Genomic DNA, 20,746 nt, shown 5'->3' on the forward strand with positions numbered 1-20,746 from the left:
CGTTAGCAACCTAAGACTTGGAAACCGGCTCAGTCCTGGAATAAGTCCAAGCAGAGCAAGAATCAGCATGAAGGGGTAGCTCCAGATCCGTCTATAAATCAGGTAGGGGGCAGACTTTAGCTCTTCTCAGAAGCTTAGTTCATGGATGTGCAGGATCCTTGGGTCCTGGAGGTCATTGCTCATGGTTACAGAATTGGGTTCAAGTCTCTTCCACCCAAGGGCAGATTTCTCCTCTCAAATCTGTCATTAAAACCAGAGAAGACGGAGGCCTTTTTGGTACGAGCACCATCCTTTTGTCTAGCGGAAAAACATTCAGAATCTCTTCTCTCTCTTCTTCGATCCCACGGATGGAAGATAAATTTATAAAAGTTCTCTTATTCCAAGCACCAGGGTAGAATTCCTGGGCACTATAATAGACTCACTAGTCATGAGGATATTTCTTTCAGACCAGAGACGCTGCAAGCAATTTCCTTTCCTTCTGTATGAGGAGAGTCCACGGCCCCTGCCCATATTTTCTGAAAGGCGGACCTATATTTTGTTTTGTTCTTCTGGTACCATTTATACCCTGATATTTCTCCTACTTTTCCTTGTTCCCTTGGCAGAATGACTGGAATATGAGGGAAGTGGGGGAGGTATTTAAGCCTTTGGCTGGGGTGTCTTTGCTTCCTCCTGGTGGCCAGGTTCTGTATTCCCACTAGTAAGGAATGAAGTTGTAGACTCAACTCATACAGAAGGAAAGGAAATTATCTGGTAAGCATAATTTATGTTATCATGTGTTCAGGTATGTAGTTTAACTCAAAACAGATACAAAAAGAAAATAACACTTATGACATAAGTAATGTCTATGAAACAAAAAATCTTGATAATCACTCAATTCTTAATACATGTAGTTTTTTATAACATCCAAAAGCCACATTAATCATAACAATCATTTATTTAGTTTTTATCACTGTATCAATTTATTTACAATAGGATGGCCAAGTTGTAATCCCTGTTGAGGCCTTTAGGATGCATAGCACTAAGTCTATGTATCCACATAGCCTTCTTTCTAAGCAACCTTTTCCCTCTATCAAAAGCCTATATTACCCCTGGGAACATGGGTAATATATCTAGAACCATAAAGCGAAGTTCATTAACCTGATGACCTTTTTCGTAAAAATGAGTAGGAACTGGTAAATGTCTAATTTTTGCATTCCGGATTGTCTACTTATGTTGGGTTATGCAGTCTTTTATTTGTTGGGAGGTCTCCCCTACATAAATTAAGCCACATGGGCATTTGAGCGCATAAACCACATAGGTCGATTGCATGTGTAGTGTCCTTTTTATTGCAAATTTCTTCCCAAAAAATAGATGACTGCTATTACTCCCCCCTAATAATGCTATTGCAATGAGAGCAATTAAGACATGGAACTGTAAACACACACACATATAATATATATATATTTCTTCTGTTAAGTGTGATCAGTCCACGGGTCATCATTACTTGTGGGATATTATCTGCTCCCCTACAGGAAGTGCAAGAGGATTCACCCAGCAGAGTTGCTATATAGCTCCTCCCCTCTACGTCACCTCCAGTCATTCTCTTGCACCCAGCAACTAGATAGGTCGTGTGAGAGGACTATGGTGATTATACTTAGTTTTATATCTTCAATCAAAAGTTTGTTATTTTAAAATAACACCGGAGTGTGTTATTACCTCTCTGGCAGAGTTTGAGGAAGAATCTACCAGAGTTTTGCTATGATTTTAGCCGGAGTAGTTAAGATCATATTGCTGTTCTCGGCCATCTGAGGAGTGAGGTAAACTTCAGATCAGGGGACAGCGGGCAGATGAATCTGCATAGAGGTATGTAGCAGTTTTTATTTTCTGACAATGGAATTGATGAGAAAATCCTGCCATACCGATATAATGTCATGTATGTATACTTTACACTTCAGTATTCTGGGAGAATGGTAATTCACTAGAATTACACTGTAAGAAAGACATAAAGCTGTTTAATAACTAGAGATTATGTTTAACGTTTTTGCTGGAATGTAAAATCGTTTTCATTTACTGAGGTACTGAGTGAATAAATGTTTGGGCACTATTTTTCCACTTGGCAGTTGCTTAAATCTGTTTTTTTCTGTCAGTTTCTGTTCTCCCTCACTGCTGTGTGTGTGGGGGAGGGGCGCTTTTACTATGCATCAAATATTTCAGTCAGCACAGCAGAGCTGTGAGAATTATAGTTTGACTGAGATAAAAACGTTTATTCTGTAATTTGTTTCCTGCTTTCAGAAATTGTTATCTTTGCTAATGGGATTAAACCTTTGCTAAAGTTGTGTTGTTTAATTGCTGAGGGGAACAATCCTTTGCTAAAACTGTATATTCTGACAAAGATTGATGCTATAACTTAATTATTTTAACTGTTATAATTTTTTTCTGTGCTTCTTAAAGGCACAGTTCGTTTTCATATTATTTGTAAATTACTTTGAAAAGTATTTTCAAGTTGCTGTTTATTTGCTAGTGTGTTAAACATGTCTGATTCAGAGGAATATCTCTGTGCTATATGTGTTAATGCCAAAGTGGAGCCCAATAGAAATTTATGTACTAAATGTATTGATGCTACTTTAAAAAACAGTCAATCTGTACAAATTGAACATATTTCACCAAACAACGAGGGGAGAGTTATGCCGACTAACTCGCCTCACGTGACAGTACCTGCATCTCCCGCTCAGGAGGTGCGTGATATTGTAGCGCCGAGTACATCTGGGCGGCCATTACAAATCACATTACAAGATATGGCTACTGTTATGACTGAAGTTTTGGCTAAACTACCAGAACTAAGAGGTAAACGTGATCACTCTGGGGTGAGAACAGAGTGCGCTGATAATGCAAGGGCCATGTCTGATACTGCGTCACAGTTTGCAGAACGTGAAGACGGAGAGCTTCATTCTGTGGGTGACGGTTCTGATCCAAATAAACTGGACTCAGACATTTCAAATTTTAAATTTAAGCTTGAGAACCTCCGTGTGTTACTAGGGGAGGTATTAGCGGCTCTGAATGATTGTAACACAGTTGCAATCCCAGAGAAAATGTGTAGGTTGGATAAATATTTTGCGGTACCGACGAGTACTGACGTTTTTCCTATACCTAAGAGACTTACTGACATTGTTACTAAGGAGTGGGATAGACCCGGTGTGCCTTTCTCACCCCCTCCTATATTCAGAAAGATGTTTCCAATAGACGCCGCCACACGGGACTTATGGCAAATGGTCCCTAAGGTGGAGGGAGCAGTTTCTACTTTAGCTAAGCGTACCACTATCCCAGTGGAGGATAGCTGTGCTTTTTCAGATCCAATGGATAAAAAATTAGAGGGTTACCTTAAGAAAATGTTTGTTCAACAAGGGTTTATATTGCAACCTCTTGCATGTATTGCGCCTGTCACGGCTGCAGCAGCATTTTGGTTTGAGTCTCTGGAAGAGACACTTCAATCATCCACACTAGATGACATCACACACAAACTTAAATTCCTTAAGTTAGCTAATTCATTTATTTCAGATGCCGTAGTACATTTAACTAAACTTGCGGCTAAAAATTCAGGATTCGCCATTCAGGCACGCAGAGCTCTGTGGCTGAAATCCTGGTCAGCTGATGTTACGTCTAAATCTAAATTGCTTAATATTCCTTTCAAAGGGCAGACCTTATTCGGGCCCGGCTTGAAAGAGATTATTGCTGACATTACAGGAGGTAAAGGTCATGCCCTGCCTCAGGACAAGGCCAAAGCCAAGGCTAGACAGTCCAATTTTCGTTCCTTTCGTAATTTCAAAGCAGGAGCAGCATCAACTTCCTCTGCACCAAAACAGGAAGGAGCTGTTGCTCGCTACAGACAAGGCTGGAAACCTAACCAGTCCTGGAACAGGGGCAAACAGGACAGAAAACCTGCTGCTGCCCCTAAGACAGCATGAATTGAGGGCCCCCGATCCGGGACCGGATCTAGTGGGGGGCAGACTTTCCCTCTTCGCCCAGGCTTGGGCAAGAGATGTTCAGGATCCCTGGGCGTTAGAGATCATATCTCAGGGATACCTTCTGGACTTCAAATCCTCTCCCCCAAGAGGGAGATTTCATCTGTCAAGGTTGTCAACAAACCTAACAAAGAAGGAAGCGTTTCTACGCTGCGTACAAGATCTTTTATTAATGGGAGTGATCCATCCAGTTCCGCGGTTGGAACAAGGACAAGGGTTTTACTCAAATCTGTTTGTAGTTCCCAAAAAAGAGGGAACCTTCAGGCCAATCTTGGATTTAAAGATCCTAAACAAATTCCTAAGAGTTCCATCGTTCAAGATGGAAACTATTCGAACAATTTTGCCCATGATCCAAGAGGGTCAGTACATGACCACAGTGGATTTAAAGGATGCTTACCTTCACATACCGATTCACAAAAGCCATTACCGGTATCTAAGGTTTGCCTTTTTAGACAGGCATTACCAGTTTGTAGCTCTTCCATTCGGACTGGCTACGGCTCCAAGAATCTTCACAAAGGTTCTGGGCACTCTTCTGGCGGTACTAAGACCGCAAGGAATTTCAGTAGCTCCATACTTAGACGACATACTGATACAAGCTTCAAGCCTTCAAACTGCCAAATCTCATACAGAGATAGTACTGGCATTTCTAAGGTCGCATGGATGGAAAGTGAACGAAGAGAAAAGTTCTCTCTTTCCACTCACAAGAGTTCCCTTCCTGGGGACTCCGATAGATTCTGTAGAAATGAAGATTTACCTGACAGAGGACAGGTTAACAAAACTTCAAAGTGCATGCCGTGTCCTTCATTCTATTCAACACCCGTCAGTAGCTCAATGCATGGAGGTAATCGGACTAATGGTAGCAGCAATGGACATAGTTCCTTTTGCACGCCTACATCTCAGACCACTGCAACTGTGCATGCTAAGTCAGTGGAATGGGGATTACTCAGATTTGTCCCCCACTCTAAATCTGAATCAAGAGACCAGAAATTCTCTTCTATGGTGGCTTTATCGGCCACATCTGTCCAGGGGAATGCCATTCAGCAGGCCAGACTGGTCAATTGTAACAACAGACGCCAGCCTACTAGGTTGGGGCGCTGTCTGGAATTCTCTGAAGGCTCAGGGACTATGGAATCAGGAGGAGAGTCTTCTTCCAATAAACATTCTGGAATTGAGAGCAGTCCTCAATGCTCTTCTGGCTTGGCCCCAGTTAACAACTCGGGGGTTCATCAGGTTCCAGTCGGACAACATCACGACTGTAGCTTATATCAACCATCAGGGAGGGACAAGAAGCTCCCTAGCAATGATGGAAGTATCGAAGATAATTCGCTGGGCAGAGTCTCACTCTTGCCACCTGTCTGCAATCCACATCCCGGGAGTGGAGAACTGGGAGGCGGATTTCTTAAGTCGTCAGACTTTTCATCCGGGGGAGTGGGAACTTCATCCAGAGGTCTTTGCCCAAATACTTCGACGTTGGGGCAAAACAGAGATAGATCTCATGGCGTCTCGACAGAACGCCAAGCTTCCGCGCTACGGGTCCAGATCCAGGGATCCGGGAGCGGTCCTGATAGATGCCTTGACAGCACCATGGACCTTCAGGATGGCTTATGTGTTTCCACCTTTCCCGATGCTTCCTCGATTGATTGCCAGAATCAAACAGGAGAAAGCATCAGTGATTCTAATAGCGCCTGCATGGCCACGCAGGACTTGGTATACAGATCTGGTGGACATGTCATTCTGTCCACCTTGGTCGTTACCTCTGAAACAGGACCTTCTGATTCAGGGTCCTTTCAAACATCAAAATCTAACTTCTCTGAAGCTGACTGCTTGGAAATTGAACGCTTGATCTTATCAAAGCGTGGTTTTTCTGAGTCAGTTATTGATACCTTAATACAGGCTAGGAAGCCTGTTACCAGAAAGATTTACCATAAAATATGGCGTAAATACCTATATTGGTGCGAATCCAAAGGTTACTCTTGGAGTAAGGTTAGGATTCCTAGGATATTGTCTTTTCTACAAGAAGGTTTAGAAAAGGGGTTATCCGCTAGTTCCTTAAAGGGACAGATCTCAGCTCTGTCCATTCTGTTACACAAGCGTCTGTCAGAAGTTCCAGACATTCAGGCTTTTTGTCAGGCTTTGGCCAGGATTAAACCTGTGTTTAAAGCTGTGGCTCCACCATGGAGTTTAAACCTTGTTCTTAACGTTTTACAGGGTGTTCCGTTTGAACCCCTTCATTCCATTGTTATAAAGTTGTTATCTTGGAAAGTTCTATTTTTAATGGCTATTTCCTCGGCTCGAAGAGTCTCTGAGTGATCAGCCTTACATTGTGATTCTCCTTATTTGATTTTTCACTCGGATAAGGTAGTTGTGCGTACTAAACCTGGGTTCTTACCTAAGGTAGTCACTAACAGGAATATCAATCAGGAGATTGTTGTTCCATCCTTGTGCCCAAATCCTTCTTCGAGGAAGGAACGTCTTTTGCACAATCTGGATGTAGTTCGTGCCCTTAAATTTTATTTACAGGCAACTAAAGATTTTCGACAAACGTCTTCCCTGTTTGTCGTTTACTCTGGTCAGAGGAGAGGTCAAAAAGCTTCTGCTACCTCTCTCTCTTTTTGGCTTCGTAGCATAATTCGTTTAGCTTATGAGACTGCTGGACAGCAGCCTCCTGAAAGAATTACAGCTCATTCCACTAGAGCTGTGGCTTCCACTTGGGCCTTTAAGAATGAGGCCTCTGTTGAACAGATTTGCAAGGCTGCAACTTGGTCTTCGCTTCATACTTTTTCCAAATTTTACAAATTTGACACTTTTGCTTCCTCGGAGGCTATTTTTGGGAGAAAGGTTCTTCAGGCAGTGGTTCCTTCTGTATAAAGAGCCTGCCTATCCCTCCCGTCATCCGTGTACTTTTGCTTTGGTATTGGTATCCCACAAGTAATGATGACCCGTGGACTGATCACACTTAACAGAAGAAAACATAATTTATGCTTACCTGATAAATTCCTTTCTTCTGTAGTGTGATCAGTCCACGGCCCGCCCTGTTTTTTAAGGCAGGTAAATATTTTTTAAATTATACTCCAGTCACCACTACACCCTTGGCTTCTCCTTTCTCGTTGGTCCTTGGTCGAATGACTGGAGGTGACGTAGAGGGGAGGAGCTATATAGCAACTCTGCTGGGTGAATCCTCTTGCACTTCCTGTAGGGGAGCAGATAATATCCCACAAGTAATGATGACCCGTGGACTGATCACACTACAGAAGAAAGGAATTTATCAGGTAAGCATAAATTATGTTTTATTTATATATATATATATATATATATGTGTGTGTATACTATGTGTGGGTATGTATATGCGTGTGTGTATGTATGTATATGTATATATATATATATATATATATATATATATATATATACATACATACATACATACATACATACATACATACATATACACACACACCTTTAGACATGTATATGTATGTATCTCTATGTTAAAGCCCTTTGGCTGCCTTTTTTTTTTTTTCCTCTAACACCTGAGATCTCATATCTTTAAACCCTTATAGCTTTTTTTTGCATTATTTTATTAGATGGTGTTATTATGAGTGTAACTGTACTTTGTAATGTATTTTTGATGCGTTTTGTGACACTTTTTTGTTTTGCAAATCGGTTAACCAGAGCTATGAGGACTCACTAACCCGACGTGCATTACTTTAATTGCACTCAAGCGATCGTGTTTACTTTCAACTTGTAATACGCACAAACACCCGAGATAAACCCCTTATCCCTTGCGCTTAAAGGACCAGTGAACACAGTAGATTTGCATAATCAACAAATGCAAGATAACAAGACAATGCAATAGCACTTAGTCTAAACTTCAAATGAGTAGATTTTTTTTTCTGCCAATTGTAAAAGTTATGTTTTTTTCCACTCCCCCTGTACCATGTGACAGCCATCAGCCAATCACAAATGCATACATGTACCATGTGACAGCCATCAGCCATTCACAAATGCATACACACTTATTCTTGCACATGCTCAGTAGGAGCTGGTGACTCAAAAAGTTTAAATATTAAAAGACTGTGCACATTTTGTTTATTGAAGTAAATTGGAAAATGGCATGCTGTATCTGAATAATGAAAGTTTAATTTTGATTGAGTGTCCCTCATTCCACTCGGAATCTGGCCCTGAGTCACTATCAGATGGTATAACCATGTTAGGCTCTCTGAGCAAGTGCTGTGTTTAAAATGCTGGTGCACGGTGCATACTTAAATACACTTTTGAAACCGCTATAGCTTTTATTAGAAGCATTTTTGCTAATACTTGTAGATAACAATTATGCTTCTATTGAAAACTGAAATGCATCCATGTGGATTCCAATCTTTGGCTAGAATATCCGTTTAACATTAGTTTTGCATTGCGTCTCTAATCAGATTCATCTCTTTTGTGCAAACCAGCAGGCGTATAATCTCTATAATCTGTCTACAATGTTGCTCTGTTTAAATGTAATACTAAACCTGAACATCCGATTATGTCACATCATTCCACTGCCCGGATAACCTAACTTGATTTATTTTTTTCCAGCTTATCAACATGCAAACAAGTCGGTGTCTTGTGGCCCAGGGTCATCCAAGTCAGAAGGGGGGTTTAGTGGTGGTGAAGGAGTGTGATTTTAATGATCCTGATCAGGTATGTATCTCTGTTTTGTTATTTTTAAAGATGGAGTCACTGTATAATTCAGTACATCACCTAATCATTTACCTACTGTCCTTCACTATACCCTCATGTCATTTGTGTACAAAATTACTCTAAACCCAGAATAGAATGTCATAGCGAGTAAACTTAATAAAAAGACAACAAAAAAGCACTTGGAGTTTCATATTAGTAGTAGATTTATTTCTGACAAATTTTAAAGTTAGTTCTATTTTCCCTCCCTCTGCATTACGTGATAGTCATCAACCAATCAGAAAATGCATATACGTATATTCTGTGAATCTTGCACATACTCAGTAGGATCTGGTGCCTCAGAAAGTGTGCATATATTACTGTGCACATTAATATAATGAAAGTGAATTGGAACGTTGTTTAAAAAAAGTTTAATTTTGATTTGAGTGTCCCTTTAAGTAACATTTACAGCCTTAACACAATGTTAAAATATAATGTTCTAAATTAGACTGTTTTGTTTTTTTCTACATAAATGTGTTTAACCCTTACAGATACATTGGTATTTCACTCCAGAATAGCATACAGCCAGTGATTGGATGCTACATATGTAGTATTGTGGTACCTGTGAGGACTTTAATTATGTGTTTTATTCAGGGATTTTTTAAGGGTTAAATACATAGTTACAAACTAGCATTTGCTGCTCCCTTTTAGACTGTAAAATTGAGAGCACTTAGCCCCTTATTGAGAGCACAAAATACCCTTAGGGACGTGCCTGACACGTCCTCTGGGGTTTGAAGCTCTGGAAGCAATCGTGATCATTTCCAGTCGCTTCCAGGGTATTTCAGTGATGCCTCGATATTGAGGCATCACTGTGATACCTTTTTTAAGCATCCGATGCAGAGAGAGACACTCTGTGGCCCTCTCTGCATCGGCTAGCGATAGCGGGGATTGTTGGTGGGTGGGAGCCATTACAGGGAGGCGGGTGGGCGGCCCATCACTGGTGCTTTTGTCGGTTCCTGTAACAGTGGCTGGGAACACGCGAGAAGGTGGGGGCTCGGGAACGCGCGTACACGGAAAAGGAAGGAGGGAAGGAAAGGGGAAAGGGATAGGGAAAAATGGTTTGGAAAGGGATCCGGGAGGGTATGGGGGGGGGAAGCTACACTACAGAAAATTATTTATTAAAAAGGGCAAATTTGTTAGTAAACTGGGTACTGGCAAACAGCTGCCAGTACCTAAGATGGCGGCCAATAGGTTGAGGGTGGAGGCTTAGAGAGCTGTTTGGGGGGGAGATCAGTGTGGTTGGGGGTTAATGGGGGATCCTACACTATATATAAAATATATATATATATATAAAAAAAAAAAAAGACCTTTATTTCTCTTGTAAGGTGTATCCAGTCCACGGATCATCCATTACTTGTGGGATATTCTCATTCCCAACAGGAAGTTGCAAGAGGACACCCACAGCAGAGCTGTAATATAGCTCCTCCCCTAACTGTCATAGCCAGTCATTCTCTTGCAACTCTCAACAAGCTAGGACGTTGTAGGAGAGAGTGGTTAAATATAGCTAGTTTATTTTCTTCAATCAAAAGTTTGTTATTTTTAAATAGTACCGGAGTTGTGCTATTTTATCTCAGGCAGTAAATAGAAGAAGAATCTGCCTGAGGTTTCTATGATCTTAGCAGGTTGTAACTATTCTCACATATGTCTGAGGGGATTACACAGATGAGGTAACTTCAGCGAGAGAATGGCGTGCAGTTTATTCTGCTATCAGGTATGTGCAGTTATAATTTTTTCTAGAGATGGAAAACACTAGAAAATGCTGCTGATACCGGATTAATGTAAGTTAAGCCTGAATACAGTGATTTAATAACGACTGGTATCATGCTTACTCCCAGGGGTAATACCCTTATGATATTTACAATATAAAACGTTTGCTGGCATGTTTAATCGTTTTTATATATGCTTTGGTGATAAAACTTTATTGGGGCCTAGTTTTTTCCACATGGCTGGCTTAAATTTTGACTAGAAATAATTTCCACTGTTGTAGTATAAAAGTTACAGTTGGTGCAGTTAAAATTACAAACTGTGACATCCAGCTTCCCTCAAAGGCCTTCTGAATGCTATAGGACATCTCTAAAGGGCCCAAAGGCTTTCCAAAGTCGTTTATTGGGGAAGGTAGGGCCACAGCTTGCTGTGGCAGATGGTTGTGACTGTTAAAAAACGTCTATTTTGTTTTTTTGATCCGTTTTTTGAACTAAGGGGTTAATCATCCATTTGCAAGTGGGTGCAATGTTCTGTTAGCTTATTATACACACTGTAAAAATTTCGTTTGATTTACTGCATTTTTTCACTGTTTTTCAAATTCTGACAAAATTTGTTTCTCTTAAAGGCACAGTACCGTTTTTTATATTTGCTTGTTAACTTGATTTAAAGTGTTTTCCAAGCTTGCTAGTCTCATTGCTATTCTGTATAAACATGTCTGACATAGAAGAAACTCCTTGTTTATTATGTTTAAAAGCCATGGTGGAACCCCCTCTTAGAATGTGTACCAAATGTACTGATTTCATTTTATGCAATAAAGATAATTTTCTGTCTTTAAAAAAATGTATCACCAGAGGAATCTGACGAGGGGGAAGTTATGCCGACTAACTTTCCCCACGTGTCAGACCCTTTGACTCCCGCTTAAGGGACTCACGCTCAAATGGCGCCAAGTACATCAAGGGCGCCCATAGCGTTTACTTTACAAGACATGGCGGCAGTCATGGATAATACACTGTCAGCGGTATTAGCCAGACTACCTGAACATAGAGGTAAGCGAGATACCTCTGGGGTGAGACAAAATGCAGAGCATACTGACGCTTTTAAGAACCATGTCTGATACTGCCTCACAAAATGCAGAAGCTGAGGAAAGAGAGCTTCAGTCAGTGGGTGATGTTAATGACTCAGGAAAGATACCTGATTCTAATATTTCTACATTTAAATTTAAGCTTGAACACCTCCGCGTGTTGCTTAGGGAGGTTTTAGCTGCTCTGAATGACTGTGATACCATTGCAGTGCCAGAGAAATTGTGTAGACTGAATAAATACTTTGCAGTGCCGGTGTGTACTGATGTTTTTCCAAATACCTAAAAGGTTTACAGAAATTATTAATAAGGAATGGGATAGACCAGGTGTGTCGTTCTCTTCCCCTCCTATTTTTAGAAAAATGTTTCCAATAGACGCCACCACATGGGACTTATGGCAGACAGTCCCTAAGGTGGAGGGAGCAGTTTCTACTCTAGTAAAGCGTACTACTATCCCTGTCGAGGACAGTTGTGCTTTTTTAGATCCAATGGATAAAAAATTAGAGGTTACCTTAAGTAAATATTTATTCAACAAGGTTTTATCCTACAGCCCCTTGCATGCATTGCCCCTGTCACTGCTGCTGCGGCGTACTCGTTTGAGTCTCTGGAAGAGGCTTTACAGGTAGCGACTCCATTGGATGACATACTTGGCAAACTTAGAGCACTTAAGCTAGCCAATTCTTTTATTCTGATGCCATTGTTCATTTGACTAAACTAACGGCTAAGAATTCTGGTTTTGATATACAGGCGCGCAGAGCGCTATGGCTTAGATCATGGTCAGCTGACGTGACTTCAAAATCTAAGCTACTTAACATTCCCTTCAAGGGGCAGACCCTATTCGGGCCTGGTTGAAGGAGATTATTGCTGATATCACTGGAGGAAAAGGTCATGCCCTTCCTCAGGACAGGTCCAAATCTAGGGCCAAACAGTCTAATTTTCGTGCCTTTCAAAACTTCAAGGCAGGTGCGGCATTAACTTCCTCTAATAATAAACAAGAGGGAACTTTTGCTCAATCCAAGACGGTCTGGAGACCAAACCTGACATGGAAAAAAGGTAAGCAGGTAAAAAAGCCTGCTGCTGCCTCTAAGACAGCATGAAGGAACGGCCCCCTATCTGGGAACGGATCTAGTAGGGGGCAGACTTTCACTCTTTGCCCAGGCGTGGGCAAGAGATGTTCAGGATCCCTGGGCATTGGAAATTATATCCCAGGGATATCTTCTGGACTTCAAAGCTTCCCCCCCAAAAGGGAGATTTCACCTTTCACAATTATCTGCACACCAGATAAAGAGAGAGGCATTCTTACACTGTGTACGAGTCCTCCTAGTTATGGGAGTGATCCATCCAGTTCCAAAGGAGGAACAGGGACAGGGTTTTTATTCAAATCTGTTTGTGGTTCCCAAAAAAGAGGGAACCTTCAGGCCAATTTTGGATCTAAAGATCTTAAACAAATTCCTCAAAGTTCCGTCGTTCAAGATGGAAACTATTCGTACCATCCTACCACTGATCCAGGAGGGTCAATATATGACTACAGTGGATCTAAAGGATGCTTATCTTCACATTCCAATACACAAAGATCATCATCAGTTTCTCAGGTTTGCCTTTTAAGACAGGCATTACCAGTTGTAGCTCTTCCCTTGGGATTAGCTACAGCCCCAAGAATCTTTACAAAGGTTCTAGGGTCACTTATGGGGGTCCTAAGGCCGCGGGGCATAGCAGTAGCCCCTTATTTAGACATCCTGATACAGGCGTCAAACTTCCAAATTGCCAAGTCTCATACGGACGTAGTACTGGCATTTCTGTGGTCGCATGGGTGGAAAGTGAACGAGGAAAAGTGTTCTCTATCCCCACTCACAAGAGTTTCCTTTCTAGGGACTCTGATAGATTCTGTAGAAATGAAAATTCACCTGACGGAGTCCAGGTTATCAAAGCTTCTACATTCCTGCCGGGTTCTTCATTCCATTCCGCGCCCTTCGGTGGTTCAGTGTATGGAAGTAATCGGCTTAATGGTAGCGGCAATGGACATAGTGCCGTTTGCACGCTTACATCTCAGACCGCTGCAACTATGCATTCTCAGTCAGTGGAGCGGGGATTACACAGATTTGTCCCCTCAACTGAATCTGGACCAAGAGACCAGGGATTCTCTTCTCTGGTGGCTATCTCGGGTCCATCTGTCCAAAGGTATGACCTTTCGTAGGCCAGATTGGACAATTGTTACGACAGATGCCAGCCTTCTAGGTTGGGGTGCAGTCTGGAACTCCCTGAAGGCTCAGGGATCGTGGACTCAGGAGGAGTCTCTCCTTCCATTAAATATTCTGGAACTAAGAGCGATATTCAAGGCTCTTCAGGCTTGGCCTCAGTTAGCAACTCTGAGGTACATCAGATTTCAGTCGGACAACATCACGACTGTAGCTTACATCAACCATCAAGGGGGAACGAGAAGTTCCCTAGAGATGTTAGAAGTTTCAAAAATAATTTGCTGGGCAGAGATTCACTCTTGTCACCTATCAGCTATCCATATCCCAGGTGTAGAGCACTGGGAGGCGGATTTTCTAAGTCGTCAGACTTTTAATCCGGGAGAGTGGGAACTCCATTCGGAGGCATTTGCACAACTGATTCATCGTTGGGGCAAACCAGAACTGGATCTCATGGCGTCTCGCCAGAATGCCAAGCTTCCGTGTTACGGATCCAGGTCCAGGGATCCCAAGGCGACACTGATAGATGCTCTAGCAGCGCCCTGGTCTTTCAACCTGGCTTATGTGTTTCCACCGTTTCCTCTGCTCCCTTGACTGACAAGATCAAGCAGGAGAGAGCATCGGTGATTCTGATAGCACCTGCGTGGCCACGCAGGACCTGTTATGCAGATCTAGTGGACATGTCATCCTTTCCACCATGGTCTCTGCCTCTGAAACAGGACCTTCTACTTCAGGGTCCTTTCAACCATCCAAATCTAATTTCTCTGAGGCTGACTGCCTGGAGATTGAACGCTTGATTTTATCAAAGCGTGGCTTCTCCGAGTCAGTTATTGATACCTTAAGACAGGCACGAAAGCCTGTCACCAAGAAAATTTACCATAAGGTATGGCGTAGATATCTTTATTGGTGTGAATCCAAGGGTTACTCATGGAGTAAGGTCAGGATTGCTAGGATATTATCTTTTCTCCAAGAAGGTTTGGAAAAAGGATTGTCAGCTAGTTAAGCGTCTGGCAGATGTTCCAGACGTTAAGGCATTTTGTCAGGCTTTAGTTAGAATCAAGCCTGTGTTTAAACCTGTTGCTCCACCATGGAGCTTAAACTTGGTTCTTAAGGTTCTTCAAGGAGTTCCGTTTGAACCTCTTCATTCCATAGATATCAAGCTTTTATCTTGGAATGTTCTTTTTTTTGGTAGCTATTTCCTCGGCTCGTAGAGTCTCTGAGCTATCTGCCTTACAATGTGATTCTCCTTATCTGATTTTTCATACGGATAAGGTAGTCCTGCGTACCAAACCTGGGTTCTTACCTAAGGTGGTATCTAACAAGAATATCAATCAAGAGATTGTTGTTCCATCCTTGTGTTACACAATTTGGACGTGGTCCGTGCTTTAAAGTTTTACTTTAAAGCTACTAAAGATTTTCGTCAAACATCTGCTTTGTTTGTTGTCTACTCTGGACAGAGGAGAGGTCAAAAGGCTTCGGCAACCTCTTTTTCTTTTTGACTAAGGAGCTTAATCCGCTTAGCCTATGAGACTGCTGGACAGCAACCTCCTGAAAGGATTACAGCTCATTCCACTAGAGCTGTGGCTTCCACTTGGGCCTTTAAAAATGAGGCTTCTTTTGATCAGATTTGCAAGGCGACGACTTGGTCTTCGCTTCATATTTTTTCAAAATTTTACAAATTTGATACTTTTGCTTCTTCGGAGGCTATATTTGGGAGAAAGGTTTTACGGGCAGTGGTTCCTTCCATTTAAGTTCCTGCCTTGTCCCTCCCTTCATCCGTGTACTTTAGCTTTGGTATTGGTATCCCACAAGTAATGGATGATCCGTGGACTGGATACACCTTACAAGAGAAAACACAATTTATACTTACCTGATAAATTTATTTCTCTTGTGGTGTATCCAGTCCACGGCCCGCCCTGTCATTTTAAGGCAGGTAATTTTTAAATTTAAACTACAGTAACCACTGCACCCTATGGTTCCTCCTTTCTCGGCTTGTTTTCGGTCGAATGACTGGCTATGACAGTTAGGGGAGGAGCTATATTACAGCTCTGCTGTGGGTGTCCTCTTGCAACTTCCTGTTGGGAATGAGAATATCCCACAAGTAATGGATGATCCGTGGACTGGATACACCACAAGAGAAATAAATTTATCAGGTAAGCATAAATTGTGTTTTTTATACTGGCAGACTTTCTGCCAGTACTTAAGATGGCGGTGACAATTGTGAGGTGGGGGAGGGAAGAGAGCTGTTAGAGGGGGGTCAGGGAAGGATCAGAGGGTGGGATGTGTCAAGTGGTAGGCTGATCTCTACACTAAAGCTAAAATTAACCCTAATTTAACCCCTTCACTGCTGGGCATAATACAAGGGTCGTGTGCAGTGGCATTTAGCGGCCTTCCAATTACCAAAAAGCAAGGCCAAAGCCATATTTGTCTGCTATTTCTGAGCAAAGGGGATCCCAGAGAAGCATTTACAACCATTTGTGCCATAATTGCACAAGCTGTTTGTAAATTATTTCAGTGAGAAACCTAAAGTTTGTAAAAATGTTTGTGAAAAGGTAACGATTTTTTTAATTTCATCGCATTTGGCGGTGAAATAGTGGCATGAAATATACCATATATGTATGTATGTATGTGTGTGTGTGTGTGTATATGTATATATATATATATATATATATATATATATATATATATATATATATATATAATATATATATATATATATATATATATATATATATATATATATATATATGTATGTATATATATATATATATATATATATATGTATGTATATATATATATATATATATATGTATGTATGTATATATATATATATATATATATATATATATATGTATGTATATATATATATATATACACACACATATATATATATATATATATATATATATATATATATATATATATATATGTATATATATATGTATGTATATATATATATATACACACACACACACATATCAAGGGATATTCAGGGATTCCTGTCAAGATATCAGTGTTCCAATGTAACTATCGCTAATTTTGGGGAGGAATAAATGGTTTGGAAATAGCAAAGTGCTACTTGTATTTATTGCCCTATAACTAGAATTAGCCAATGTTTACATGTTCTTTGCAAAACTCAGGACAAAATTTAGAAACTATTTAGCATGGGTGTTTTTTTGTGGTTGTAGATGTGTAACAGATTTTGGGGGTCAAAGTTAGAATAAGTGTGTTTTTTTACCATTTTATCATCTTAAATAATATTTTTTATAGTAAATTATAATCTTAAATAATATTTTTTATAGTAAATTATAAGATATGATGAAAATAATGGTATCTTTAGAAAGTCCATTTAATGGTGAGAAAAACGGTATATAATATGTGTGGGTACAGTAAATGAGTAAGAGGAAAATCACAGCTAAACGCAAACACCACAGAAATTTAAAAATAGCCCTGGTCCCAAACGGTCAACAAATGGAAAAGTGGTCTGGTCAGAAAGGGGTTAAAGGGACAGTCCAGTCCTAAATAAACTTTCATGATTCAAATAGGGCATGTAATTTTTAACAACTTTACCTTTATCACCAATATTGCTTTGTTCCCTTGGTATTCTTAGTTGAAAGCTAAACTTATGTAGGCTCATGTGCTAATTTCTTAGACCTTGAAGGTCGCCTCTAATCTGAATGCATTTTGACAGTTTTTCACCACTAGAGGGCGTTAGTTCACGTGTGTCATATAGATAACATTGAGTCAGCACTGATTGGCTAAAATGCAAGTCTGTCAAATGAACTGAAATAAGGGGATAGTCTGCAGAGGCTAAAATACAGGGTAATCACAGAGGTAAAACGTGTTTTATTATAACTGTGTTGGTTATGCAAAACTCGGGAATTGGTGATAAAGGGATTATCTATCTTTTTAAACAATAAAAATTCTGGTGTTGACTGTCCCTTTGTAGCCTGTAGTGTATAAAGATGCGCTTCTGACTGTTGTTCAAGGGCAGGATCATTATCACATAGGACTGTAGCAATTCATGTTTATTGTACGTACAGCTGTGTACTTTTTGTGCTGTATAAAACATAAATTAATAAAAAGAATAAAAGCATGTTTTGTGAAGCAAAACCAAAAAAAGATGCCTACAGTTTCCCTTTCTTTCTTAAGACACAGTGAGTCCACGGATCAGCAATTACTGTTGGGAATATCACTTCTGGCCAGCAGGAGGAGGCAAAGAGCACCACAGCAAAGCTGTTAAGTATCACTTCCCTTCCCACAACCCCCAGTCATTCTCTTTGCCTTCAGTGCAAGGAGGAGGTGAAGTTTTAGTGTTTGAAGAAGATTGGATTTATTTCACTTAAATCAAGAGTTTATTATTTTGAAAGCCAGAGTAGGTTTACTCTGACCTTTCCCCTCAATATGGGGTCTAGCCGTACTCCACGTTAGTCTCTTCAGTAGGGCAGGGGTGGCTTTAAAGGGACAGTCTACACCAGAATTTTTATTGTTTTAAAAGATAAATAATCCCTTTATTACCCATTCCCCAGTTTTGCATAACCAACACAGTTATAATAATATACTTTAACCTCTGTGATTATCTTGTATCTAAGCCTCGGCAAACTGCCCCTTTTTTTAGTTCTTTTGACAGACTTGCAATCTAGCCAATCAGTGCCTGCTCCCAGATAACTGCACGATCACAGTGTTATCTATATGAAATACGTGAACTAACATCCTCTAGTGGTGAAAAACTGTTAAAATGCAATCTGAAAAGAGGTGGGCTTCAAGGTCTAAGAAAATAGCATATGAACCTCCTAGGTTAAGCTTTCAACTAAGAATACCAAGAGAACAAAGCAAAATTGGTGATAAAAGTAAATTGGAAAATTGTTTAAAATTACATGCTCTATCTGAATCATGAACGTTTATTTTGGCCTAGACTGTCCCTTTAAAGCAGTTAGGAACTTGTAAGGTGGCCCTTGCTGCGTTTTCCTATCACTTTGCTGCCCTAGTACAGAAAGCCAGAATAGGTTTATTCTGATCTTTCTTTTTTTGTACAGGCCTCTGTGGGGAGTGGCATCCTCTCCTGCCGGATGGCTAGATACAGGTAAGTGGTGTGTCTTCTATGTAAGGGTCCCTTATGGGCTGCAAAAATATCTGGATCATAATATCCTTTAGAGGGATTTTTTTAGGCAGGATGCAGGCACTGTGTGACAGGAGACGAGGGGTTAATACTTTGATAATGGTGTTCCCTAATTTTTGGTTTATTATAGAAACTATTGTTTGGTGAGGGGTAAATTATACCTCTAGCTAATCTTGCCTTTAATGTTGTTAATTCATATGAATTTGGGGCTATGTGTTTTATATCCAGATGAATGCACAGTAGTATTTTTATTATTTAACTGTTGGTCCTCGGGAGCGCATTAACTGCGCTTTGTTATGGGGCTGTTAATGTGTTGTCTATCTTTGCTGGATGGTAGTAATGAAGCATGATGTTAAAGATCTTTTCACGCTTCATTCCCTTGCTATGACCGTGTCTCCGCCTCCTTCTCTGTGAAGGAGAGCGGCGCCATATTCAGCTATCGTTAGCTCCGGTCATGTGACCCCGCATTTCTCAGTTACTCCGCCGGAGATCGGAGCAGCGCTTAGCAGCCTGCAATCAGAGATTGTTGATTAGGAGTCCTAAATATTTTTTAAGTGGAATCGTTTATTTAAAAATCAGAGGAATGTTTCAGAGCCCTGAAAGTCTGAATCCTTTTGGATTTCTGGAATTCTTTATTCAGTCTTCTCCTAATAAAATTATCAACTGTTTTTTTCATTCTTTACTGTGTATGTTATAGAGTATACTATAGATAGTACCACTGTAAATAGTGGTAGGCATCCTGGATGGGGGAGTTCATTCCAGGTTGGAAGTTTGGTTTCCCTTAAAGTGACAGTTTTTTACTTTAAACATTACACTTAATTATTTCTTTAATTCACATTGATCTTTTGGTAAAGAACTCTGTTGGGGGTTAGCAGCTTTTTTTTAAATTATGCAATTTTGTGTTTCTTTTCCGTTAGATCTCTTGGGATAGAGATAGAGTTGCCGCTGTATCCAATGTCTCCCAGGATGATGCTGTTTAGGCAATGCCACATTTTTCCTCATATGTCCCAAGCCTCTATGGCATCATATTCAGTGTCCTGCGGTTCCTCTCAATCTCCTGGAGGAGTTTCCTGCAGAGTTGCTGCCCAGATATCTTCTGCAGTATCTGTGGCTTTTTCTATTTTTCCTATACTAGGGGAAATCGCATAACGAACATTAGAGATTCAGATAGTAAGGTTTCTGTTCCACCTTCTGCTACTCAGATTGCTTTTCTCACAGAATTGATGAGGAGGATAAGTCGGTAGTTTTTGAGGGTCAAACCTCAGATTTGGACAGTGTAATGCCTTCATCTGATGCTGAAGTGGTAACCTTCAGATTAATGCCTAACACCTCGTTTATTGTTAAGGAGGTTTTGGCTACCTTGGACGACTCCGATATCTTGTCGCTGTCAACCCTAAATTATCTAATGAATTTTAATATTGCTGGGATTCCACTGTGGTCCAGACCGTGCAAGGGGATTTTCCTTTTTTCAGAAGAATGGGAGAAGTTAGGTATTCCTTTTTTTCTCTGCCTCCTGTCTTTACTAAGATGCTTTCCTGTCGCTGTCCCCTTTAAATATCTTGGCGCACAGTGCCTATAGTAGAAGGAGCTTTTCTACTCAGGGTAAGAGACTTTGATTCCTATAGAGGATAGCTGCTCCTTTAAGGATCAATGGAAAAGCTGATAGCTTATATGGCTGTATGTATGACCACTGGGTCAAGTGAGGCATCCTCTAGGTGCTTTGCCTTGTCTGATACCAATGGTAGAGACTTCTTTGGAAGAGATCCAAGACAGAATTAAGGCTCTTAAGCTAAATAATTATTCCTCTGTTTCTTTCATGAAAGTCATTTGGTGGGGAGAAGAGATTACTGGTTTTGTTGTACTAGCCCTCAGGGCACTGTGGCTTTTTCTTGGTTGTTTTTTTTTTTCTTTTCCAAGACACAGCTTTTGGCACTCCTTA

General features: G+C 40.6%; 1 protein-coding gene across 1 annotated transcript in view; it reads left to right on the forward strand.

Annotated features, from left to right (window-relative positions):
• The window catches only part of GALNT11 (polypeptide N-acetylgalactosaminyltransferase 11), a 114,311-nt gene extending 94,524 nt beyond the window's left edge, over positions 1-19,787 (forward strand). Inside the window, exons 10-11 of the mRNA XM_053715667.1 lie at positions 8,574-8,678; positions 19,725-19,787. Of these exons, the coding sequence (XP_053571642.1) occupies positions 8,574-8,678; positions 19,725-19,787 (168 nt within the window). The remainder of the gene's footprint in view (positions 1-8,573; positions 8,679-19,724) is intronic.
• The last annotated feature ends 959 nt before the right edge of the window (positions 19,788-20,746 follow it).

The sequence above is a fragment of the Bombina bombina genome, chromosome 5 (assembly GCF_027579735.1).
Source record: "Bombina bombina isolate aBomBom1 chromosome 5, aBomBom1.pri, whole genome shotgun sequence".
Lineage (NCBI taxonomy): Eukaryota > Metazoa > Chordata > Amphibia > Anura > Bombinatoridae > Bombina > Bombina bombina.